We start from the raw sequence: 26,804 nt of genomic DNA on the forward strand, positions 1-26,804 counted from the left end.
CTCCAGAATTCCTCTGTGGAGATGTGACAACCTTCCAGAAGAACAACCATCTTTGCAGCACTCCACCAATCAGGCCTTTATGGTAGATTGACCAGGCGGAACCCCTCCTCAGTGGCAGGGATTGGGAGACTAGTCAGGAACAAGGGAAAGATGAATGTAGCAAAGTACAGAGAGATTCTTAATGAAAACCTACTCCAGAGTGCTCAGGACCTCAGACTGGTGCGAAGGTTCCCCTTCCAACAGGACAACAACCCTAAGCACACAGCCAAGACATCACAGGAGTCTCTAAATGTCTTTGAGTGGCCCAGCCAGAGCCCGGACTTGAACCCAATCAAACATATCTGGAGAGACCTGAAAATAGCTGTGCAGCGATGCTCCATATCCATCCTGACAGCTTGAGAGCATCTGAAGAGAAGAATGGGAGAAACTCCCCAAATACAGGTGTGCCAAGCTTGTAGGGTCATGCCCAAGAAAACTAGAGGCTGTAATTGCTGCCAAAGGTGCTTCAACATAGTACTGAGTAAAGGGTTTAAATACTTATGTAAATGTGACGATTCATTATATAGATATATATATATATATATACATATATATATATACATACATTTGCAAACATTCTAAAAAAAACTTTTTTTGCGTGGTCGTTATGGGGTATTGTGTGTAGATTGATGAGGCAGAATTTAAAAAAATCAATTTTAGAATAAGGCTGTAACGTTACAAAATGTGGAAAAAGTCAAGGGGTCTGAATACTTTCCGAATGCACTGTATGCACTGTATGTTTCCGCACCATGCTGCCTTGTTGACAACATGACTGAGTGGCACAGATTAATGTTCCATTTGAGAAGGGCACTCCCTCTCTGCTTTGGACGATGGTGCAGAGATGGCAGGAGCAGTGGAACAGAGACACTAAGGGCAGGCATCTATTCCAAGTACAGAGAAAAGTTGGGGAGGGGAGGACGGCAGGAAGAGACAGAAGAGAGGTCATCTTAACAAGACTAAGAATGGGACACAGCCGGTTGAATAAGACATTAAATGTGATAGGAAACCATCCAACAGGACGGTATGATTACTGCCAGGAAGCAGAGACAGTGGAACATGTACGGATACAGTGTGGGCAGTGAGGGAAAGAGGGAGACAGATCTGTGGGGGGGAAATCAGAAGTAGCTAAGTAACATAATTAAGGTCTCATTTGCTAAATATGTTTTAATTACTGTTGATATGTCTCCCTTCTGACTCTGGTGTTGACGACTGCACTTCCTCCCTCATATGGGCCTCAGTCACCTGGGGCCCTGAGAGGGGAGAAGTCAGAATTGTCTATCACATGTCCCTGTTGCTGTGTAGAACATCAGAAAGAAAATAGGGCAAAGGAGGTCAGAAGGGAACATTGTTTCCATGCATGAATGTGTCTTTACCTATTGCAAACCATGTAAAAAGATGGCGTGAGTAATGGGGAACCAATCACTTGTCTCCACAATGTCTGTGCATCAGTCACCCCCTCCTTGGGACTTGGGGGAGATTGTTCTTTCCACTTGTTCTGTTTTTAGCAGGGTGGAGACTAAGTAACTACAAATGTCCTTTTAAATTCTTAGTACTGAACAAAACAACAAGTTATTTGTATTTGGGGCCAAGGTCTGGCACAGGATGTGTGGGGTTAGTGTTTGGAACCATTGTATGTCATCTCTGAGGTCGCACCTATCCTGAGATAGTATATAACTCAGAGGCTCACTCTACTCAGTGGGCTCTCACTCCATTCACTTTGTGGTTGGTGTGACCAGCTCCCTTATCGATACGTTTTTAATAAAGTTATTATCCTGATTGGTGATGGAGCTTGTCTCTTTTCATTACTGATTCAAGTATCCACCACAGATCCAGTATGAGGGAGAGTATGGGCAACAGGAATTGAGTTTAAAGAGCATACTGAGTAGAACATCATTAGATACAGTCTCAAATAACTAATATTATTTTAAGAGAAACGGTGCTGGCAGGTAGGATTTAGTTCCTCCCTGTCTCTGGCCTGCACTCCAGTACAGTAGGTGGTGGTGATGCCAACCACCGTTAAACCCCACCGAAGAAGAAGTGGCAGCTGGCCAAGTATGGATAAATGCATTCACAGACAGAAGGGGTAACCCAGACACGTCACAGGGGCTATAAAGCTGAAGCATCCATTTTGAACGTTTTATCACCACCAAAAATGGTAGTGAGAGAAAGTCCAGTCAAAAGTAATGGGACTAGGTAAAACTGGGCTGACATTCTGCAAATTTCCTCATTGATGAAAAGTCTGATCTCAATAAAAGTTTCTGTTCCCAAAACTAGAATCTGTTACAGTACACTAAGTTTTATAGACTTGACGCAACACATGCTACAATGCGCCAATAGTTTCTCATTAGCTCATGCTTGGCTTTGCTCACCTCCTTGCTTGTTCCACCTACTATGCTTAATTTGCTCCCACTGTAAATGACACTGATGACCTATCTTGGGTTAGTTATAAATATCTTTGCTGCTTACGTGGGGTGTGTCAACAGAAGTGGGAGGCTCAACAGTGATAGGCGTTACACCAGAGCTCTGTAATTGGTTAGACGGTTTTGATTGAGTGTGTTGTTTTTCTTTTAACACGTTTTTATTGGTCAGTTCCCGACCGTGTGAAACAAAACTGGGACAGTTAAAAGCCACTGTATTAATAGAGAATCATACTGTGTCACTTGAATGTTAACAAAACACACAACACCTCACTTGTGAAAATGAAAATAATTTTCACGTCGGTTAATAGTCTACCAGATTTTTTATTTATTACCAGTAAATCTTTATTATTAGGCCTATACTTCATTATGACGTCTGTTCGGGCTATCATCTGATGATGACAATAAAATGATGTTTTGTGAATAAAGCTCATTATAATTACTCTTATGTAATTGGGCAGCAAACAGCCTACTGTTTTTTCATTTACCAATAAATCTATGTTTGATTATTATAACTCATGGCATCTATTTGGCTATCATCAGATGATGACAATAAAATAGTGTTTGGCTAAATATAATTAATCTTGTCAAATTAGGCAGCAAACCAGCTTAGAATGAAGTGTATTCAAGGACAAGGGTTAACTAGCATGCCTCATATCAGAAAACCCCTGTACACAACAGACAATGGCAAATTAACTTAATGACTTCTACATAAAGTTTGACTGACATTACTTCTCTGCCAAGTGTGTTAACATGCTCAACACCGTTGTTATTGACGGCCGTGACACCGAGTTAGAATTGAACCCTAGAGAGGCCACACAAGTCTTTAAGTAAACTGGCAACAGGTCCTGATGGCGTCTCTGCTTTGTGCAGAGGAACTTACACAAGCCTGGGTCCCTGTCTTTCAGAGGTCTGTACATTCATCACCCCTCTTCCCCAAAAGCTTTCTCCCAAAGAAAATAAAGACTGTAGAGACCTCCATTATAATGAAGTGTATTGAAGAGATCATGGTGTGTACGCTTCAGTCAGACTTAGCACACGGTTGGACCCATCTCAGTTGCTTACAAATACAAACGTGGCACTGACGAAGCAATCCCCCGTTTTAACAATTGGCGTGGAATGAACAGCATACCACCTTGCATCCCACTGCTGGCTTGCTTCTGAAGGTAAGCAGGGTTGGTCTTGGTCAGTCCCTAGATGGGAGACCAGATGCTGCTGGAAGTGGTGTTGGAGGGCCAGTAGGAGGCACTCTTTCCTTGGGTCTAAAAAAATATCCCAATACCCCAGGGTAGTGACACTTGGATGGGATGTTAAATGGGTGTCCTGACGCTCTGTGGTCACTAAAGATCTCATGGCACTTATCGTAAGAGTAGGGGTGTTAACACTGGTGTCCTGGCTAAATTACCATCACGGTCACCTAATCATCCCCAGCTTACAATTGTCTCATTCATCCCCCTCCTCTCCCCTGTAACTATTCCCCAGGTTGTTGCTGTAAATGAGAACGTGTTCTCAGTCAACTTACCTGGTAAAATAATTATAAATAATTATAAAAAAGGTAAGCTAGTTTCTTACCAATACCTCCTGTGCCCCATATTTTTTTGGGAAGTTGCTAAACAAAAGTATCTGTAGGAGTGAAGTTTCCATTAGTTTATGTGAAACCATTGTTGGTGGGAGGGGTACCCCGAAATAGAGTCTGGTCATCATAAGGGTGCAGACTATAGGTAGTAGTTTTGAATTTCGGGGAAGGACTGTGACTAGGACATACCCGGCACAGGTCTATAGAGGGTCTCCGGGTGGGGGCCTAGGTGCTCGGGTGAGGGCATTACAGTCGGGTTGTATGGTCTGGGGTGGAAATTCACTAAACAGAGTCTCACCATAATGTACTGTTGTTTGAGGGTCGTTCAATGCAGGAGGGTCATATTAGGTGATAGATTCAGGTAGGGGTACATCCCCATCAGAGAATAAATGTGCGGTTGTTTAATTATTTTTTTTTTTAACCTTTATTTAACTAGGCAAGTTATTTCCAATGACGGCCTAGGAACAATGCTAACTGCCTTGTTCAGGGGTAGAATGACAAATATTTACCTTGTCAGCTCAGGGATTTGATCTTGCAACCTTTACTAGTCCAACGCTCTAACCACTAGGCTACCTGCTGCCCCGTGTTTGGTGCAAAGACAGGGTTCAAAGGAAGGGAATACTGGAGTGGAGACTTGTACTTAATGTCAGTGAAAACAATGACTGTGTGCTGTTTTTCATGGGTTAGAGCTGTATTTGATGCAAGTATCTACAGGTGAATATACACTTCCATTCAAAGGTTTGTGGTCACTTAGAAATGTCCTTGTTTTTGAAAGAAAAGCACATTTTTTTGTCCATAAAATAACATCAAATTGATCAGAAATACATATGTAGACATTGTTAATGTTGTAAATGACTATTGTATTGGCACGTAGTGTTAGCTAATCCAAGTTTATTATTTTAAAAGGATAATTGATCATTAGAAAACCCTTTTGCAATTATGTTAGCAAAGCTGAAAACTGTTGTCCTGATTAAAGAAGCAATAAAACTGTCCTTCTTTAGACTAGTTGAGTATCTGGAGCATCGGCATTTGTGGGTTGGATTACAGGCTCAAAATGGCCAGAAACAAAGTTTCTTCTTAAACTCGTCAATCTATTCTCGTTCTGAGGGGGGTCTAAATGTAAGGCAAACTGGCAGGCCAGCAGGAAGAGGGAGTGAAACTATAAATCTGGAAAAGCTGGCAGGGGTAAAGAAATGGGTTGTTTTAAATGTGGGAGTCCCAAATGGACACAAGACAGCCCTAGGGGGGGAAGATCAAAGGCTGAGGCCATCTGCCCCTTATAAACATAAAAGATAAGCTGGTGAAGCAAATTTACCCCATCTAACAACACGGCAGAAAAGGCCATGCTATTACGTTCAGATTCTCAGAAAGCCCATGAAGAGGATCTTGACATCCTCTTGAGAAACCTAACAAAAGTTGGTCTGAAGGCGTCCCATGAAAAGGCACAAATTGCGCTTTCTCTCAATGCAAGAAAACTTATGGTTGGCCGAAAAGACGCAATCCAACGACTGCCAATTCCAACAACAATTAGAGGGGTTAAGAAAACACAGGGACTATTCGGTTATGTCTACAGTTTTATACCGTCATTCTCATTAATGGCTACACCATTAAATGCTTTGATGGTAGGGGACATGACCCGGTAGAGTGGACACCAGTGTGAAGATGCATTCTCCAGCACAGGGAATTCCAGACGTAAATAGAGAGTTTGAGATGTTTGTACATAAGGATAGACATTGCAATGCAGTCATCACACAAAAACATGCAGTTTGTGCGGGACAACCATGTACAATGGTGGGGGACAGAGAGAGTTGCTGGAAATGCAGGAAGCCACTCCTGGTAGAGTTAAATGGCAGTGGTTAGAGAGGGGAGCAGAGGTGACGTCGGAAGGCCGTCATAAAAAGGAGGGTCAGCTGGTGATTCCACCAGCTATCTTAGGGACACTAGCAGAGTTATATCATGGGATAACTCATGATGGCCCTTCCAACATGATGCATAAATTCAAACAGACCTTGTGGGTGCCCAAAAGCTCGAGCAGTGTTTAAGGATTTCACAAGGAGGTGTGTTGTATGGAGTCAATGTAATGCAGCGCCCGCAGTACCTACACCACACACACATATTCCTCTTCCTGAATGGCCATTTTGCAACTGGCAAATACATTTCATAGGGCCAGTATCGGTAAGCCAGGGAAAGAAATACGCACTGGCATTCCCGACGACTGCGGCCACTGCAGGGAATGTGGCAAAGGCCCTATTGAAGGATATCATTCCCAGACGGGGGGGTGCCTCAATCTGTAGATTCAGACAGAGGGACTAATTTGACCTCAGTGGTGGTATAGGCCGTGTGTAAGGCTTTAAAGATGAAACAATCCTTCCACACTCCATATCAGCCTATGGGAGCGGCAGATTTTGAACACAGCAATAAAACGTTGAAGGAGAATCTCACCATTGTTGTCGGAGCAAGGCTCATGGGTAGACCATCTACCCGCAGTTCTGATCACCACCAGGGCGGCAGCAAATGCTAGGACTCACTTGTCTCCATTCGAGATAGCCATGGGAAGACCCATGAGGGTACTAGGGGCCCCAGTATCTCAGCTGGAGCTATGGGATCTTCAAGGAATGGGAGACAAACTGCTAAACTATTGTAAACAACTTACACTTGTATTGAGTACTGTATCTTCCCAGGTGAAAGAGGCCCACCGTAGACTCCCCCAGGATTGGAAAGCACACTCACTACAGCTGGGAGACGAGGTGTACTTGAAGGTCCATCAACCGAGTACCCTTTCAGCCGAGGTGGACCGGACCCCACACTGGATCCACGTGTCCCAGGTGAAAACTGTACCAACACCTACTGACTTGGGAGAGGCTAGAGCAGGATGGAGAGGCTAGAGCAGGATGGAGAGGCTAGAGCAGGATGGAGAGGCTAGAGCAGGATTTGATAGAGGAGGTGATGATGGAAAAGAAGGAGGAGTGTAGATCACACTGTAAAAAGGGCAATAATGTGGGGCATAGGGACATTTTTAGTTGGGGTAGTGTTGGTGGCGGCTGCTATAGTCACTACCACTCCAAGGGGAGAAAATCAAACAACACTTTATATAGAGTGGATAGCTCGATATGAAGATAAACGGGTTCATTGGGATAGGGTAACATCAAAAGTTGCTGAAGCCGTGAGCGTAACTAATTAAAAGGGCATGGGGATATGGGTGGCTCCATTAGAAAATAGGTCTAGTGTCCTAGACGTACGATGTTCTGATAAGGGATCGTTCTCTTACAAACAGACATTTGGAAAGAACGTAATGGAACAGAGAGTTTGAGGAATGAAACCAGATTCTCGTCCCTCCCTCATCTTGGCATTGTGTGCGATAGACTCCAGTTAAAATAACAGCAGTTACTAAACTTCAAGTTAGTGTGAGCGGAGGACAAAACTTCAAGCCAGGTGAAGCTACAGATATGAAAGAGAGGGGATTATATCGGAGCAAGAGGTTTTACATACCTGTCACTCCGTATTACCCAACACCAACAGGAATGAAATGGTCAGGGAAGATTTTGGATAGTGGGGAGAAGTAGCTTGTTGGGACAATCAGACCCTGGACAATATTATGCGAAGAGAGTACAATGACCAGATAGTCCTTGTCGTTAAACTGCATGAGGAAAGCGAGGGATATGGGCAGATGAAGGCTTATTTACATTAGTTCATGAGACAAATATACACCAATGTCTGTGGCAGAGTGGGGGAGGTACAGGACATTCCTATGGAGTGTTGGTGTCGGATGTGGGGTTAACACATGTAAGCCCTCTCCAGGGTATCCCGAAAACCAAGGCCATAGTCTTTACTGAGACAGGAAATAGAGGAATATATGTGACAGAGGCGGAGGGATGCCTTGCCTATAAATGAAGAAAATGGGTGATAGACTCATTAGAGAATGATTACCACTCCACTGTGTAGGGTTACACAGGGAATAGGTCAGTGTGGGAAAGACAGTGGCCTGTGCAGAGTGGAAGGACTACTATGAGGATAAGCTCAACTTGGAGGGAGGGTGATCATAACTGTCGCAAAAATAGTGTCATTTCATACTTTAATATTTTATTTTACTGATGATGGAACAACAATTGAAAGGGCAATGGTGGAAAAAGTATCCAATTGTCACCCAGTAAAAGTGGAAGTCACCCAGTAAAATACTACTTAAGTAAAAAGTTTCAAAGTATTTGGTTCTAAATATCAAAAGTAAAAGTATAAATAATTTCAAATTCCTTTTATTAAGTAAAGCAGACGGCACCATTTTCTTGTTTTTAAAATGTACAGATGGCTAGGGGCACACTAACACTCCAACACTCAGACATCATTTTTAAAAGATGTGTTTGTGTTTATTAAGTCCGCCAGATTTAAGGCCGTAGGGATGACCAGGGATGTTCTCTTGATAAGTGCGTGAATTGGACCATTTTCCTGTCCTGCTAAGCATTCAAAATGTAACAAGTATTTTTGGGTGTCAGAGAAAATGTATGGAGTAAAAAGTACATCATTTTCTTTATGAATGTAGTGAAGTAAAAGTAAAAGTTGCACAAAATATAAATAGTAAAGTACAGGCACCCCAAAAATCTACTTAAGTAGTACTTTAAAGTATTTTTACTTAAGTTCTTTCACCACTGTGAGAGGGTTGCCACAGACCCATGTATACAAGAAGTTGTATTCCCAGAGAAAAATATTGCTGTCACAATCATCGTCAAGGAAATGACCGGACCAAGGTGCAGCGTGGTAAGCGTACAATCCTTTATTTTAAATGTCGCCAACAAAACAATAAACAGCAGAACAAACGTGAAGCTCTGTAAGGCTATACATGCCACTAACAAAGACAACAACCCACAAATGAGAAAAGGAAAAAAGTCTGCCTAAGTATGATTCCCAATCAGAGACAACGATAGACAGCTGTCCCTGATTGAGAATCATACCCGGCCAAAAACAAAGAACCAGAAAGCATAGACTTTCCCAACCGAGTCACACCCTGACCAAACAACCATAGAGAATAAAAGGATCTCTACGGTTAGGGCGTGACACTTGCAGTAGTGGTGGCAGCCCATCTGTTGCAGGGGACAATAAGGAAGCATGTGACCCAGAGATATGTACAACTGGACACTCTCTCAACCCCACTGCTCTCTCCTCCATGTCAAAGGGCAGATAATCAATTGACATACCTCCCAGAGAACTGGGACCAAGTCACGGTAACAGAAATTTGTAGAGGGATTGCGGAAAAACAACCTTGAGGCCCTAAAACCTATGTCACACATAGGGTTTTCACAGGGGGGTGGGGTATGGGTATGCCATGGGATGAGAGATGTGATTCAGATCTAAGTAATGGTAATTATTACCCAGCAGTCCCTACTGTAGCACAACATAAGGAGGCAATAAATAAGCTGGTCAGAAAAACATTAGGAGGGGACTGGGGAAAAGGCAGAGAATATCTCACAAACTCAATCATAGATCTAACGGTAAAGCCGTTGACGAAAGTTACTGACAGTGACAGAGTTAAAGCGTTAACAATACTTACTGCTATTACATTGGGAGTAATAACATAAGAGACTTAAGGTTGTGGGATGTGCTGTAGGAACAGCATGGTATTGGACTATTGATAAAATAATGTGGATTTTGGAGTATGCAGCTTGGGCAGTGTTGGCAGTTATGGGGGTAGCTCTGATGGCATTGTTAGAAGTCCATATAGTAAAAGCTTGTTGTTGAAACGCATCTATAATGTGGATTTGCCACAAGAGGAGGTGAAATAGCCCTTGATGGAAGACTGAGGAAAAGCATAATGGGGATATTTAGAGCCCTACCTTTTGTGGATCTTAGCAGAAAAGCATATCAGTGGGCATAGGGTTCAGGGGTAGCAGGAGATTGTGTCAGTCTGGTTCCTCAAGCTGTGTTCAGAGATGTAGTTTATAAATGTATCTGCAAGGAAGCTTATGATAATCAGTAGAATTTAGGATTAATTTAACTCATGAGTGTTTTTTGTTGAATGTTTTCACATTTTCTCTATCTATCAAGTCTGTTTCTATCACACTCTCAGGTCTGGGGAAGAAAGAAGAAGAAGAAAGTCGACAGCAGGCATTTGAAATGATTGCTTAGTGATATTAAACAACAAGAAATGTTTATGGTTTAATATTGGGGACTGATGGATTCTGTTAAAATGTAACATCTTTCAAGTTAAACGGTAGTTTGTTTGTATCCTGTTTAGTGAATGATTACTGTGAGTATTAATGGAGTTTAGGCCATGAAACTGTGCATGCTAATTTTGAAAGGTTGACCTAATCAGATAAGAGGAAATTGCCCAGGATCAGAGAGCAGGGTCAGGCCCAGGACAATGAAGATGGATGGGGTGTGATTCTGACATCTAGCTAAACAAAGAGAGGACCATGGACATTCCACAGGGGAGAGATGGGAAACTCATTCAAATCAAATCAAAGTTTATTTGTCACTTGTGCCGAATACAACAGTGAAATGCTTACTTACAGGCTCTAACCAATAGTGCGGGGAAAAAAGGTATGTGTGTGTAGGTAAGTAAAGAAATAAAACAACAGTAAAAAGACATTTGAAAATAACAGCAGCAAGGCTTCTTTTTACGCTACCGCTTATTGAGGTACATGTAGGTATGGTTAAAGTGACTATACATATATGATGAACAGAGGAGCAGTAGCGTAAAAGAGGGGGTGGTGGGTGGCGGTACACAATGCAGATAGCCTGGTTAGCCAATGTGCAGGAGCACTGTTTGGTCGGGCCAATTGAGGTAGTACGTACATGAATGTATAGTTAAAGTGACTATGCATATAAGATAAACAGAAAGTAGTATTGGGGTTATAAAATGTATAGCTGGGGAGGTGACACCTACAAGAGGGTGGTGACCAAAAGGAGGGAAGAGTATAAGATGTGTTGTGAACTTTCTAAATGTATGCTCTCAGCTAACGGTATCCTTGGTAATAAACACTTGAAACTTCTCTTGAGCTTTTGGTCTCAATTCCTTATTGCTTGGAGGTTGCAATAGAATTTTTCTTTTTAACATCAGCAAAGTTAATCTAATCCTGCAACATCTGGAGAACCTGTGCACATTACTCAGGTACACTTACAAATGTTCTAGGGTCCAACGCGCCTTTATTTTATGCAGAGTTCAGAAGGTCATGCACACTCATACTCTACCAGGCTGTCATAGAGAGCATTCTATTCTATGGCATTTCAGCCTGGTTTGGCAACTTCTTAGTTAACTTAAAATCAATCGCCTGGTCCAGACAGCCATGAAGGTGATGGGTGAGGTCTTTGAACCAACAATCCTGAGACAGGACAAGAAAGTAAATGTCAGACCCCTCCCATGTACTCCGCCCAGAGTTTCAGCTTCTCTCCTCAGTCAGACGCAACAGGGTTCCTCAGTGTAATCTGAACCGATAGAAGCACTCCTTCAACCCCCTGTCAGTGAAACAACTAAACAGCAGTGTGTAGGGGAAGACCATGAGCAATGTGATATACAATGAGTGTACAAAACATGAATAACACCTTCGTAATATTAAGTTGCACCCAATTCTGCCCTCAGAACAGCCTCAATTAATCGGGGCATGGACTCCACAAGATGTCAAAAGCGTTCCATAGGGATGCTGGCCCATGTTGACTCCAATGCTTTCCACAGTTGTGTCAAGTAGGTTGGATGTCCTTTGGGTGGTGGACCATTCTTGATACACACTGAAAAGTGTTGAGCGTGAAAAACCCAGTGTTGTTGCAGTTATTGACACAAACCGGTGCACCTGGCATCTAGTACCATACCCCATTTAAAGGCACTTATAGATTTTGTCTAGCAGCTGCCCATTCACCCTCTGAATGGCACACATACACAAGCCATGTCTCAATTGTCTCTAGGTTTAAAAATCATTCTTTAACCTGTCTACACCTTTTCATCTACACTGATTGAAGTGACATCAATAAGGGATCACAGCTTTCACCTGGATTCACCTAGTCTTTGTCAGGGAAAGAGCAGGTGTCCTCAATGTTTTATATACTTAGTCATATATATATATACACACACATACACACTGCTCAAAAAAATAAAGGGAACACTAAAATAACACATCCTAGATCTGAATGAATGAAATATTCTTATTAAATACTTTTTTCTTTACATAGTTGAATGTGCTGACAACAAAATCACACAAAAATGATCAATGGAAATCAAATTTATCAACCCATGGAGGTCTGGATTTGGAGTCACACTCAAAATTAAAGTGGAAAACCACACTACAGGCTGATCCAACTTTGATGTAATGTCCTTAAAACAAGTCAAAATGAGGCTCAGTAGTGTGTGTGGCCTCCACATGCCTGTATGACCTCCCTACAACGCCTGGGCATGCTCCTGATGAGGTGGCGGATGGTCTCCTGAGGTATCTCCTCCCAGACCTGGACTAAAGCATCCGCCAACTCCTGGACAGTCTGTGGTGCAACGTGGCGTTGGTGGATGGAGCGAGACATGATATCCCAGATGTGCTCAATTGGATTCAGGTCTGGGGAACGGGCGGGCAGGTCCATAGCATCAATTCCTTCCTCTTACAGGAACTGCTGACACACTCCAGCCACATAAGATCTAGCAGTGTCTTGCATTAGGAGGAACCCAGGGCCAACCACACCAGCATATGGTCTTACAAGGGGTCTGAGGATCTCATCTCGGTACCTAATGGCAGTCAGGCTACCTCTGGCGAGCACATGGAGGGCTGTGCGGACCCCCAAAGAAATGCCACCCCACACCATGACTGACCCACCGCCAAACCGGTCATGCTGGAGGATGTTGCAGGCAGCAGAACGTTCTCCACGGCGTCTCCAGACTGTCATGTCTGTCACATGTGCTCAGTGTGAACCTGCTTTTATCTGTGAAGAGCACAGGGTGCCAGGTGCGAATTTGCCAATCTTGGTGTTCTCTGGCAAATGCCAAACGTCCTGCACGGTGTTGGGCTGTAAGCACAACCCCCACCTGTGGACGTCGGGCCCTCATGGCGTCTGTTTCTGACCGTTTGAGCAGACACATGCACATTTGTGGCCTGCTGGAGGTCATTTTTCAGGGCTCTGGCAGTGCTCCTCCTTGCACAAAGGCGGAGGTAGCGGTCCTGCTGCTGGGTTGTTGCCCTCCTACGGCCTCCTCCACGTCTCCTGATGTATTGGCCTGTCTCCTGGTAGCGCCTCCATGCTCTGGACACTACGCTGACAGACACAGCAAACCTTCTTGCCACATCTCGCATTGATGTGCCATCCTGGATGAGCTGCACTACCTGAGCCACTTGTGTGGGTTGTAGACTCCGTCTCATGCTACCACTAGAGTGAAAGCACCGCCAGCATTCAAAAGTGACCAAAACATCAGCCAGGAAGCATAGGAACTGAGAAGTGGTCTGTGGTCCCCACCTGCAGAACCACTCCTTTATTGGGGGTGTCTTGCTAAATGCCTATAATTTCCACCTGTTGTCTATTCCATTTGCACAACAGCATGTGAAATTTATTGTCAATCAGTGTTGCTTCCTAAGTGGACAGTTTGACTTCACAGAGGTGTGATTGACTTGGAGTTACATTGTGTTTAAGTGTTCCCTTTATTTTTTTGAGCAGTGTATATATATGTGTGTATGTTTGTACGTATGTACTGATGCGGTAGCACAATAAGGGGTTCTGAGGACACCCCCTTCACTGGATCAGCACACACCATCACCACCGGTTCCGCAACTTGAGTGGGGGCCGTAGAGCTGGCCTAAAGAGATGCCTTGCATTCGGGCACCGTACCCAGAAGGGGGAGAGAGCGGGCCATCGAAGGAAAGAGGAAGAGCTAGACTAGCAGTAGAAGTTGAATGGGTTAAACTGATGCAAGAGTTGGGGATAGAGGATGCATGTGTCATTAGTAATGTTTCACAGTAACATGTCAAACTGACCCTTTACAGAAATAGCTCGCCACAAGGTTAGAATATGACTCAGCGCTAAAGCCGACCTGGCCCAGAAAAGAGTATATAAGGAGAGTGCCTTCCTTAAGAGGGCATGATAGTGCTACTTGACTTATCACCGATGGACAGCTCGTGATACTTCAACTATCATCAACCTACCGGTAATAACATAACCAGGCCAGTCCGGCGGGCCTGTGAGTCACCTGTTAGCTGGGTGACACACACACACACACATGCATACATACATTTAGAATCAGGTGCGCTAGATTAGGGTTGGAGTGAAAACCTACAGGACTGTAGCTCTCCAGGTACAAGGTTGAGGACCCTGCATTAGAGCCTCCACCTTGGAGCTACTCCTCCAGTTCTCTGAGAGGTTGTTCTCCTCCTCCTCCTGAGGAAACTCCACCAGCTCCCTGGCCTTGATCTGGCCTCTGCACAGAGGGCACCGAGCCTGCTCCTGCTCGGTACGTATGACCTCTGCGATGCAGAGTCTGCAGTATACTGTTGCACAGTGTGTGATTACTGGCAGATGGACAGTCCAGACTCACAGCACACTCCTCATCAAAGCCAGTGTCCAGCACTAGCCTCAGCCTCTCTATCAGACGCACTTATAACTCTTCAGTGGTCTTGCCCAATAGGTCAGGGTGGCAGCAGAACTGTCTCAATCTGACCATGATGGCCAGAATATCCTCATAGTTCCTGAGGATTGTCCCCTCCAGAACATTCCTGCCGATGGTGGTGTGTCCCTCTGTCCGTGCCAGCTCGTATTCCGTTCTCTCTTTGTCAGCTCCACCTCGGGCAGAGAGACCAGAGGCCGCCCACACACGACTGGTGAAAGCTCACACAGACAATGAAAGCTCTTACGATATTTGATGATTACATTTCTCTAAAACAGGTTATAGGCTACATAGGCACCACCAAGTTAGAACAGTAGGTGAAATTAAGAGGTGAAAATATACAAAATTATTAGGATGAGGCACATTGTACACCGTTTTGGGTCTTTGCATGTCAAAAAAGATACATATCATAAGACTATTTGACGTTAAATAAGCTTTAATTTGACACGTCAAATAACACTATTCTATTATAGAATGTTGTGTGTACTGAATTTTCACATGCAAGCCAAGCGCCACCACTACTATCAGTAGCACTGTCAAACAAGCACACGCATGTCACAAATTATGTGTTTACAATACCGCGTTGGTGAACATAGACCAAATGATTAGGGTGGGGCACATGAGCAACTAACAGCTTACTACACAACATACACTTGGTATTACTTTCTTAGCTACAGTATACATATCTCCCTTGCATATTACATAATTTATGCAGCATGCAATACTTTTTTGGACTGACTTTGTGATATGCTCATTTAAACAGGAAGGTGGCTGGCGCGACAGTCCTTTGTGGGCACATTTTGTCATCAATGTCTGGCATTCTCTGAATTTATGGTGGGAAACGGGAGGGGAAAAAAACACACACAGCCACTCCAATGAAAAGCAAGGCTGGTGATTGCTTTGACATGCTTGCAATTAGCCAATGATTCCTTCCAAACGACTCATTGTTGAATTTGCGATTTCCAACTTGTTGTGTAATCTTTATGTCCAATGGCCGATGAGTACCGATCTATAATTTCTCTTCATTATTTATCTTCATATGACGAGGATTAAAAATAATTTGCCAGTAGATTGTGGACTTGATTCATGATGATGATGACTATAACGTGATTTGAGGTCATTTTATCTGTGGCCAATAACCTTGAGCCTTCTTGGAAGGGCACTTGTAATATAAGCTATGTCAGTGGCAGGACACAAAGGGCTGAAATGTTGGATATCTACCCTTAGTAAGGACTTCCATTTAGCGATGTGGTGGTGTCCCGATGAGTGACAGAAGACTGAGCCAATCACGGCGCAATACTTCTATTTTCCGCTGGCTAAATTTTTTTTTTTTTTGTTCAAAAGTATCTGTAATATGATTACAATAAAACATTTAAAATAATTAATACATAAAAGGCATAAAATGCACTTTTTCTCCCGGGTAGGTGTAGTTTGCCCCGGGTGAAAAGTGACTGACTGGGATTGTTCGACATTGCGCATTGATGAGAAAGTCGCCTATTCTGTGAAGAGGCTGCAACCATTCAATTCGCCCTTGCACTCCTTCGAAACAACGCTTTAAAAAATATATATATTTTTTTTACAATTTGTCAAAAACGCAGTCCACGCTGTGTTACAGATTATAATTTTGGAAACAGAAACCTGTATGGAGATCAAATGTTTCATCGATGAAAATATTTGCTGAATTCCGTCCAAAATCTTTCTCCATCTTTTCCCACAGCCGACCACTGGGCTTCCTGTCGTCACCAAATTTGGTAGTGAGTGGAAACTCTAACCGGATGCTTCACATCTGGTGAGATATCTGGCTCATTGTTTTATCTGTGTTTGGATCACCTGTCAGGGAGCTAGCTTTAGGAGGTTAGCTTCTCCATGCCCACTTGCCCAGACACAGGAGTGGCATTTTGGCAATGGATTCTCTTTTGAATATGTGAGTGGGTAGCTCTGACAGGTTACAGAAATGTTAGTTTTTTGAGCGTCTATGAAATGTGATTTGTAACAATTCGTCTAGCTAGCTTGCTAGGTGTCTAGGGTAACTAACGTCACCTACTAATTAGATAGCTACATGTTCATTGATGTACATTTCCGTTCTTGCAGAAGCGCCGTATATGTCGCAATCTATGCGGACAGATACCTCAGTAACTTCATGGCTTTACCTGCGGACATAAAAGACACGCTGCTACGAATCATGTCATCACAGGGCACGGTGACCGACATAAACATCAGCCAGGTATTAGCTGTGTGTTATATGAAATACGGTTGTCCACTGTGGTTCTGGAGAATTCCTGTTCTGGAACCACAGTGGACACTTTCAGTTCTGACTGTGTGCAGGTTTTTGTTCCAGCCTAGCAGTACATATATCATCCACCAGCAGCGCCCTCAATTGAGCTAGGGCATGTGTTTAGCCAAGGATTATGGATATACTGACAAGATACATCTCTCAACCCTAACAATGGGAGTCAGCCACAAAGCGGCACAGCAGGTATTGAGAATTTTCCAGTACATGTGTGCACATTATACATCTTAGAGTAGTAAGCAGAATCAGTGCACTCTATATGTGTGTCTAGGTTGTTAGGCTAATGGAAGCCATTACCTAGTCCAGTGAGGTTCATTAGACATGCATTATGAGCATAGGTTTGCATTACTTAAGCACCATTAGACATGCACATGCATTAGGAGTGTGCATATCTGGTTATTTTTGTATCTTTGCTATGGTTGCGCCACCAACAGAATCTATGCCCTAATGTCTGCCAATAAGAAAATGGAAACCAAGCTGAAGTGAGTGCAAGGCAAAAAGATAATGGTGGCTAAATGCCAGAGGGGATGAGTCATTAACATAAAGAGGAGTTACTATGTGTGTGACGTAAGGATGAAAACTATAGAAAGTGTGTGCCGAGGCTGGAAAGTTGGTTGATCGTGGACCAGCTTGGCTTGTTACTTTGTAATAAAGTCTATTTGTATTCACAAGTTCCGGTATCTGAGAAATATGATTGAGCAAATATTTCCACGACACAAGCTGTCTAGCTCCCACCTATTATTATTTTTGGCTTGGTGGATACAATTCAATATAGTAATCCTATTTTGAATATTCGATGAGGGTCGTTGAGGTGGACTGCTTGTATTCAATGGAGAGATGCGCTATGCTACTAGCCTCATACCATGAATATGCATAGATACCCTGAGACAACTCCAATATTATTATTTTCTTCTCAGAGTTGCCGGGAGGTCACGTGTCCTACTTATCAGTACATTTGTAACAACTTAAGCATTACAAAACTTCTATTTGATAAAATCCACCTCACGTTGCAAATAAACCCCCCAGAAAAGTGATGACCAAATTCAACACACTCTTATTGACCTCCATACAAAATCTTCTTGCTTGGTGGGCGAAACAAAAAAAAGACTGCCTGTTGGAAGGAGACATATTTTCCCCCGAGTTGGGCCTCTCGCTTCCTCTCTGGTTTGGCCAGCACTAACACCTGGTCCTTCTGTAGCTCAGTTGGTAGAGCATGGCGCTTGTAACGCCAGGGTAGTGGGTTCGATCCCCGGGACCACCCATACGTAGAATGTATGCACACATGACTGTAAGTCGCTTTGGATAAAAGCGTCTGCTAAATGGCATATATTATATTATTATTAACACACATGATTCTAATCAAGGTCATGTTATTCATTCTGTGTTACTACTGGGATAGAACCAACTCCTGCACACTTCCTACTGTGTTTGTCCTCAGCTGATGCATCTTGGGACACACAAGCTGGACATGGTGAACTGCAGAGTGTCTGACTCCGCCCTGCAACAGATCCGCTGTCCGCAGCTCCGGACGATCCTTCTGCGAGGCCAACCCAGCATCACCTCAGATGGTACCTGCCTACCAAATGGAACATTTTCGGTGTTAAAGAAAAACCCATCTGGACCATCTCTTTGTTTACAATACAGTACTTTACAATGTAATGAACGTCATAATACAATACATTGCCTTTGATAATGGCTGACCCTTGCTGTGACCCCACTCTTTTTTTTTTTTTTTTTTTTTATTTAACCTTTATTTAACCAGGCAAGTCAGTTAAGAACAAAGTCTTATTTTCAATGACAGCCTAGGAACAGTGGGGTTCCTGAGGTTGTCTCAGGGGGAGTTGGGATATGCAAAAAACACATTTCCAATTCACACATGCATATAATACAGACTTGTACATGTGTGAAACTGGTCAAATATAAGCACCCACAAAGTAAATATTATTACAACACAATATGACATATGATGTGATCTAATACAATTACATTGCTCTACACAACTAACATGTTGATTGGTCGGTTCTCTGTAGGTGTAAGGACCCTGGCGGCCTCCTGCCCAGGCCTGCAGGTCGTGGATCTGACCGAGTGTGCTGCAGTGACCGATGAAGGGGTCCTGGCGCTGGCCCACGGCTGCAGTTCGCTGGAGGTCCTCTCCCTCTGGGGCTGCTCTGCTGTGGGAGACGCCGCCCTGCTGGCACTGGCAGGAAACTGCAGGCTTCTCCATAGCCTCAATCTCTCGGGAACCCAGGTAATTCAATTAAGTGAGTGAGATGCTTATTACGTTTTCACTGCAGATTCACGCACAGATTGGATGACATATCTCTCTAAATAAACTTAAACCCTGGGTTTAGGACTGAATACTTTTAAGGCTGTGTTCCTCCTATTCCTAAGATTTAGATTATCTTAGTATAACAGGAATTTATGGTTTATCCCTCTGGAACGCAGCATTACCAGATTGGTACTTTGACGCTTTGGAAAAGGAACATTTAATTTGTCATCTTATATGGCCTGAATAAGGAACAGGTCATCCTGTTCCTCTTAGTATCTGTAAGATTTCTCAATTGCATGGTTTCAAGTAGCTCTTTTGACTTAATCAGTCTGTTTTATAACTGTTTCTAAACTGCCATGTTATAACTTTTTGTGAAACAATCTTTTGTGGTTTCTGTTAACTGAGGTCGTGTGTCCTTGGTATGATTTGTCTTCTACCTCTGGGACTGTTATCTAGTGATAAGTAGAAGTAACTGACTCATCCAAGTGACATATGACCCCCCCTCCCCATTTTGTCTATAAATGTCTGCATGAAGAAAGAGCGATTGTAATTGTTTTTTCCCTTGCATGGATGCTCGTAATAAAGCTTTTGTATATTGAGATCCAACTGAGAGGTTTTTCCACCACAACGCACATTAGAAGTACCAAACTTCTGATGTAGCTAATGTACACTGCTTATTGCTTGTAAGTATTTAGTTGTCAGTCACCTCAGCAAAAATAAGATCATATGTGCTTTGTTTCAGGTTACAGATGAGGGTGTCATTGGGCTGGCTACTGCACCGTGCTCTAATAGTTTGAAGGTAAGAAGACCAACAAATGTGCATATGAAAATAATTTCCTCATAGAGGACAATAAACTCTGTCCCTTTATGCTTTTGTTGTTGTGTAGATCTTGTTTGTTTCAAACTTAAAATGATAAATTAATACCCCTAGTATAGTATAAGTGTGCAAAAAAGTAGCTATGGGCACAAGTTCTTCAAGGTGATGGCTATGGCAGCAACTTAGTATCTAAGCACACTTGGAAAGATAACATCCAACCTTGATTCAAGTCTTCTTTGTATTTATACAAAGACTTCCAAGTGTGACATTTTCCCATGTTATTTTGGAGGCAGAGTATTATGTTTAGGCAGACAGGGATCTATAAACTATGTGATTGGATGTGTTGTAGGAACTCCAGTTGGCCCGATGTCGTAACCTGACAGGCAAGGCCGTGAAGGCTGTCCTTACAAACTGCCCCAATGTCCGGATCTTTACCTTCGATGGATGTCCTCTCATCACTGGTGAGCCTTTAGCTCAAAGAATAAGTCGTCTACTATAACAGCATTAAGAATGTACCGTAAGTTCACTCCACAGCTGATTAGAAATGTTGCCGATGGAGTTATCCAATTAGCTCTTTTGATAGCTCAAACAGTTGGTAGGTTGAGGGCGGTCACGTGTGTCTGCGAGCAGAGAGCCTGGTATGGGGACTGGGACAGTGGAGGAAAATATACTGTTAGCAGCACCGTCTGTTTCACTAGCCCAGTCCAGACCTGTATGTGTGTTTATAAATTGTTATTCAAAAGACAAGTGTGGTAAATTTTCAACTGTATAGTATTAGTTATTTACTCTGAAAATTAGAACCTCGCAGACACTAGAGAAGCTTAACCAAGTTTAATTCTTCCCAAAGGGTAGATACAGCTTTAATTCAGACAACCGACATTTCACACAAGCACTGATATTTAACCCTCTCTCCTAGGCTGAGTCTCCTCCACCACATCTGAACAGCCAATGCATCTCTGTTGCTAGACAGAACCTTAGTGATATCTGTTCTTCCTCACTTCATCTGACCTGACCTCTACCCCAAAGTGCTCACTCCTCCCTAACTCAAGGCTGTCATGGTTATTGATACCAATCTGTCTCTCTTCTCCTGCCAGAGGATCTCTGATGGTTAACAATAACATATATGTAAACTTATGGATTACACTCTCTCCCACATTGACATTGTTAGTTTCTAAAATCTCCACCCATCTCCTCTTATCAATGCCTGCCACATGTAATTGCTTCCCTGCACTCAACACATTCCAAGCTTACATGCACACACTATGTACCTTCCTCTTATAACCCTTAACGTCTGGTGTAGACCCACTAAATCTTAGCACTCCATCAGTGAAATGAATGAGTATATTTCACATTCTCAAAACCCAACAACAGCTAAAACCTTAACCTCTTTTGTCTTTCAGATCAAGAGGCCCTGCATAACCTTTTAGGCCCAGATAAGTTCCAACAGGTATCATGGACAGTGTACTGAGGGAAAAGTTACCCATAAATGCAGACCTAGGAACAGATTACCCTACCCACAATCCTTAACCTACCCATTAGATTATCTGACCCTGGATCAAGGCATTAGGAGCAACTTGTACTTACTCCAAGGGAGCACTGAAGAGGATGGCAGGAGGAGGGATGGAAAGAACACACACAAACTCCTTAAAAGCTTCTGGGACCAAAGTGACTGAACTAGGCTAATGGTTGTTATTTACAGTCCGCTGAAGAAAAAAACACCGGTCTCAGTAAATCTTAGCTTTGTAGTGTGATTATCATCAATAACAGTGGTTGAAGATCAAACCTCGATAGTTAGTTGGATGTGCTGCTCAGTGTTCTATTCTCTGTCAATGTTTGCAATTTATACACAGAAAAACATTTCATATTTATTTATTCTCTAACCATTTTTTGTTGTTGTAAATGCACAGACATTCTTTTTACTGTACTTCATTTGAGATGTCCTTGCTGTAACCTGGTTGTATGCACGCAGCACCCTGTCCTTGATTTAGAAATTGTTACTCTCTCCTGTTGTAAATATGTAAGCACGAAAGTAGTGATACAATCTTACATTTGGAAATAAATAATATGTTGGAGCCAAGTCTGTTCAGGTACACTGAGATGCGAACTGCCTGTTTAACTATGTGTAACATGGAAAAAACGTGCTTCTCTCTCTATCTGTTTGGGCCCTTCACATAGTAGTAGGTTCATTGCATGTATGTTAGGTAAAGGCTTTTCTCAGGAAGGTATGGGCTTCTTTGCCTTTGTACTTCTTATGTAAAACAAAGAAGATAAGATGTACCAATGCATACATGACTTTCATTACAGAAGGTATGCTGATGGAAACATGATGCACCTGAGCTCAATTTCAAGTCTCATCGCAAAGGGTCTGAATACTTATGTGATTAAAGTACTTTTTTTTATTTTTCCCAAAAAAATCAAATCTGTTTGCACTTTTTCATTATGGGGTATTGTGTGTAAATTGATGTGAGAACATTTATTTAATACATTTTAGAATAAGGCTGTAACGCAACCAAATGTGGAAAAGGGGAAGGGATCTGAATACCTTCCAAATTCACTGTACATTTAGAATACATTTCAAAGATAAGAAAGAGGGTAGCTGAGAATTAATCAAAGATTCTAATATTTTAGCTAGGCAAGAAGGCCGATAATTATCTAGGTCACATGGGTCATAACCTTTGTGAAGGGGCGTACATGGACCACCTTACAAACCCTTGGGATAGTACCAGGTTAATGATTCAGCAATCAGAGAGGCAGAGAGCTGCAGCAAAAATGGATCAAGCATATCAGCGCCAGAGGATTTATTTTACATCAATCTTAAGCAAGGCATCTAGCACATAACAGATAGTAAATTGTTGAAATTAAAACAAAGATTCCCTAGAAGTTGACAGATTAACTGTTGAGTCAGCTAGAGTCTGGCAGAGGGAAGAGCAGATGATTGACTGACCAGGGTCAACTATACCACCGTTTCTCTCAAATAAAAAGCATGCCTAGATAAAATTATGATTAAAAGCATCACTTATCACATTCTTCTCAGTTATGCCAGTCAGGCAGAACTTGATAAGGCAGGGAGGAAGAGCAATTTGTACGCTTCAGTGCATTTTCTGTTTTCCAAAATAAGAGCTTAAAAAGTTGCTTGATTTAGCTTTCTTAAACAAGATAGTACATCTGTTTCTCAATTGTCTGAAGGATTGCCAGTCCACTACAGAGTCAGTTTCCTTGCTTTGGCCCAAGCCTGATTTCTCCTCTGAATGAGCTCAAATAATTCCAAACAAAACCAAGGGTTTAATCTATATTTGACTATGAATTATTTAAAAAGGGCGTGTTTATCTGCCAGATGAATAAATATGGAGTATAATTTTTATAGAGCCAACTCAGGGTCAGGAGGTAGTGGCTAAATCAGGACATGTCATGAATGATAGTAAGGAGTGTGGATGCCCCCTACTGTTAGGTCATTGGATTGCAGTCTGACTGCAGTTTAAGTTTACATGCTTTATTGTTAACACAGATGTGATTGATTGCATTTGAAATATGTACTGTTTTACATTTGTTACTTGTCATTTTCAAATCATAGATCTGTGTACAACTTAGTTGTTGAGACAACACCCCATACTACTGTGGCATTATTGCTGGGTTTTGAATAAAATAGATATGCTTAGGTTTGAGATGTCAAAAGAGGTGTTTGTTTAACAACAGTACATTTGACTTCATGGCAAAGAAGATTGACAAGTTTTAATTGAGTCAATGCCAGGCACATATGTCAAGTGTCACGAACAACAACAGTTGAAGGAGTGCTCTAAAGCACATACAAATATGGGTTTGTGAAAAATGTCTGTCAGAGTTCAGGCAGGTAGCGCCACACAGTGCTGCAGGTCAGTCCATAGTTCTCCTCTCTGACAGCTTTAGGCAGTTCAAACTGAGCCTCCTGACGCAGGAGCCTCCTGATGCCGTGTCCTTCAAACTGGGCCCTCCCCGGGTCTCCTATCAGGACCTGTGTCCCGTGGGTCTGGATGCAGCAGTTTAACCAGCTGTGAAGGCTGTCCGCCAATGCCTCCTCATAGAACATGTCTCCCAGGAGGATGAGGTCATATTCCTCGGGCTCTGAACTAATCACATTCTCCGTATCACAAGGGAGGGGGTTCAGGCCATTCAGCTCACAGTTCAGCTGGGTCGCGATGGCTGCAACTGGAACGAGGGAGAATCAGGACAGTGGTCTTCATACCCCAAGGATAGAATCAATCAGTGAAATGTACAAAAGTATTGTCTTACCAGGGTCGATGTCATTGGCTACTACATGAGAAGCACCGCAGAACTTGGCAGCTATAGCAGAGGCTCCACAGCCGCACCCCAGATCTAACACTCTCTTGCCCTGTGACACTCCAGGGTTACTCAATAGATACCTAGAGAGGTGTTGGGTTATATTATGGGCTTATTAGTGGTAATTAATTTACAATAGTGTATTTAAAACAATAACATACCTGGCGAGTGCTTGTCCCCCTGGCCAGTATATTGCCCAGAATGGGTCAGAGAAAGGCCACAGTTCTGGTCTTGCATGCCAAAACCGACAATTTGGGGTGAACAGTCTCAAATGGATTTCTGGGGTCAAGTTATGCTTTCTTACTATCTCAGTGTTTTCTATAATAAATTTCTTTATATCATTATCTGAGGCGAAGCCTTGAAGGTACCTATTTGTACGAGTGCAAAGTGTTTTGACAATGTTCATATAACCAAAAACTCCAAGCCTGGTTAACATTTTGTTAGCTAGCTAGCTACTTAGCTACTTACTAAATCAAAAAAAGCATGCCATCAAACGCAAACATACAGACATATATATATATAACGTACAAACGTATTGACATGTTCTAGTGTAGCTAGCTAGCTGCAAGTTTTTTAATTGTAATTTTTATTTGACCAACTATATAGCTACCGACGGTTCAGTATTTTTCCCCATTTCACACAGAAATGTCAACATGTAAATCTTAACCAATGAAGGCACAAGAGCGTTGTTCCCACACGGAAGCAAAACATGACAGGACCAAATAAATGTACAACGCGTGTATGATGCCACTGCACTATAGCGAATAGTACTTTCAGTTCCGCTCTGTACATTTTTTTCAGCCGATCTCATTAGGATCAAATTAATGCCAAGCTTCTCGTGGATGGGGCAAAGGCAGCATCATCTTTTCACTGCACACTCAGCGCCATTTTAGGCAGATTTCAGAACTTTTGATTGGGCAAATGTATTTATTTATTCAACAACTGGGTAATTTGGTGTCTCTTGATTGAGTAAGAAGGCATAGGCATGCATTTAAGAACATATAACATGCTATTACTATTGTTAACAAAGAAATTAGATAAGTAGACCTGAACGGAAATAATCACGGGAAGTGCACAGCTCTACTGTGCGTAGTAGTGGTGTAGGTGTACACAAAGGGTATGGAAGCCCAATCCCTCCATGGGACAAAATGTCGATACTATCAAAGAAATGTCACGATACTATCTAAAAAAAAGTAGGTACTAAAGTCGAAATTTTGAGATAGTAGACCATACTTATAGGAAATGTTTCTACATTTGTAACAGTGTGTGGTGATTTCAGGGGTGACACCACAGGTCCCAGACTGGTGGTTCCAGATCTGGTAGGCTACCAAACCAGGTAAAACTTCAGACCCTAGTTGTAGGGTATGACATAGAAATAAATAATCTGTTAAACAGTTTTATATGGGCTATGATGGGACTAGATGTTTTCGAAGCAGGTCATATTGTTTAAAAAAAACTAGACAACTGCGATTGAATAATAGAACTGAACTTGCTTTGTGCAGGGTTGCATTGTGTAGGACTTTGCATCTGTAATGTAAAGGTTAATCACACAGTATGTCAACACCTTTGTTTTGATTGATTAATTCAATAAACTATAAAAAATAAAAAGATTTGCACACTCCATATATAAACTCCCAGTAATTTATTGGGTACATCACCAACATTTTGGCATCACTGTGCATTCTTCAGGTTAACACCATGAATACTTGAACAAGATTAAGTAGACAAACAGTGCAATTAGTGCAACCAATAACAATAGTGAGGGGTGTGTCATAATGATTAAGTTAATTAGAATGAATTGAGTGAAACTGTTCAAAAACAATAGATTATGGCATATGAAATATATTAGGCTATTGTTATCATATGCAAAAATAATTGAATATTGTACATAAAATTAGCATCAACATACATTATTGTTTAATTCAATTACACATATTTAATTAATTCAAACCAATAATTTGGAATTGATAAAGTCTAGGTAGCCTAGCCAGCCAAAGTTTAAATATAAACCGAATTTGATCACGTTCATATTTTCTCTTAACACATACATGTATAAATATGCATATTTTAGACTACAAATACATAACATTACCGCTTTGTTTCCCCTGGCTAGAGGAAATCAAGAGTTGTGGTTGCTGTGGTTGTTATCAGTAGGCTACAGTAGATCAGACTAACATATCCTGTTAATTGTGCATGAGTTAACAAATCATGAGGCAAATCAGTCTAAACAACAGTACTTTGTCCCTATTTTCAATGCTACTGTGTCCATATTTTTTATTCAATTGAATCAAAAGTGTTGGGGCAAATGCCATCTGGCCAATAGTTTGTGCTGTGCTGATCACTGCAACATGGATAGATGGAAATTGCCACATAATGCTACAAATGAAGAAGCATATATATATGTTCTACTCTCTAGAAATTTCAAGTTAGTATCTCACAATTTCAAGTTAGTATCTTGCAATGTTGAGATAGTATTGACATTGTAATGTTTTTTTGGGTGGTGGGAATGGGCTTTCATACATTGTAC

The 26,804-nt window shown here is 42.1% G+C and overlaps 2 protein-coding genes across 6 annotated transcripts; one reads left to right on the forward strand and one right to left on the reverse strand.

Annotated features, from left to right (window-relative positions):
- Positions 1-15,968: 15,968 nt before the first annotated feature.
- On the forward strand, positions 15,969-22,035 carry amn1 (antagonist of mitotic exit network 1 homolog (S. cerevisiae)). 5 transcript variants are annotated; one of them, XM_035737726.2, is made up of 7 exons: positions 15,969-16,376; positions 16,679-16,811; positions 18,316-18,532; positions 18,908-19,125; positions 19,889-19,945; positions 20,313-20,424; positions 21,364-22,035. In XM_035737726.2, exons 2-7 carry the CDS (start codon positions 16,728-16,730, stop codon positions 21,429-21,431), a joined length of 756 nt encoding a protein of 251 aa, XP_035593619.1. In that variant the 5' UTR covers positions 15,969-16,376; positions 16,679-16,727; the 3' UTR covers positions 21,432-22,035. The 5 variants fall into 5 exon arrangements, with proteins under 5 accessions (XP_035593619.1, XP_035593618.1, XP_035593620.1 ...); XM_035737725.1 differs by having other exon boundaries at positions 16,374-16,511; XM_035737727.1 differs by having other exon boundaries at positions 16,374-16,511; positions 18,316-18,445.
- A 711-nt stretch (positions 22,036-22,746) lies between these two features.
- Positions 22,747-25,916, reverse strand: etfbkmt (electron transfer flavoprotein subunit beta lysine methyltransferase). The gene is made up of 3 exons (XM_035737730.2): positions 24,439-25,916; positions 24,230-24,360; positions 22,747-24,145 (listed from the first exon to the last, which is right to left on the reverse strand). Exons 1-3 carry the CDS (start codon positions 24,711-24,713, stop codon positions 23,796-23,798), a joined length of 756 nt encoding a protein of 251 aa, XP_035593623.1. The 5' UTR covers positions 24,714-25,916; the 3' UTR covers positions 22,747-23,795.
- Between the last annotated feature and the right edge of the window lie 888 nt (positions 25,917-26,804).

The sequence above is a fragment of the Oncorhynchus keta genome, chromosome 26, assembly GCF_023373465.1.
Source record: "Oncorhynchus keta strain PuntledgeMale-10-30-2019 chromosome 26, Oket_V2, whole genome shotgun sequence".
Taxonomy (NCBI): Eukaryota; Metazoa; Chordata; class Actinopteri; order Salmoniformes; family Salmonidae; genus Oncorhynchus; species Oncorhynchus keta.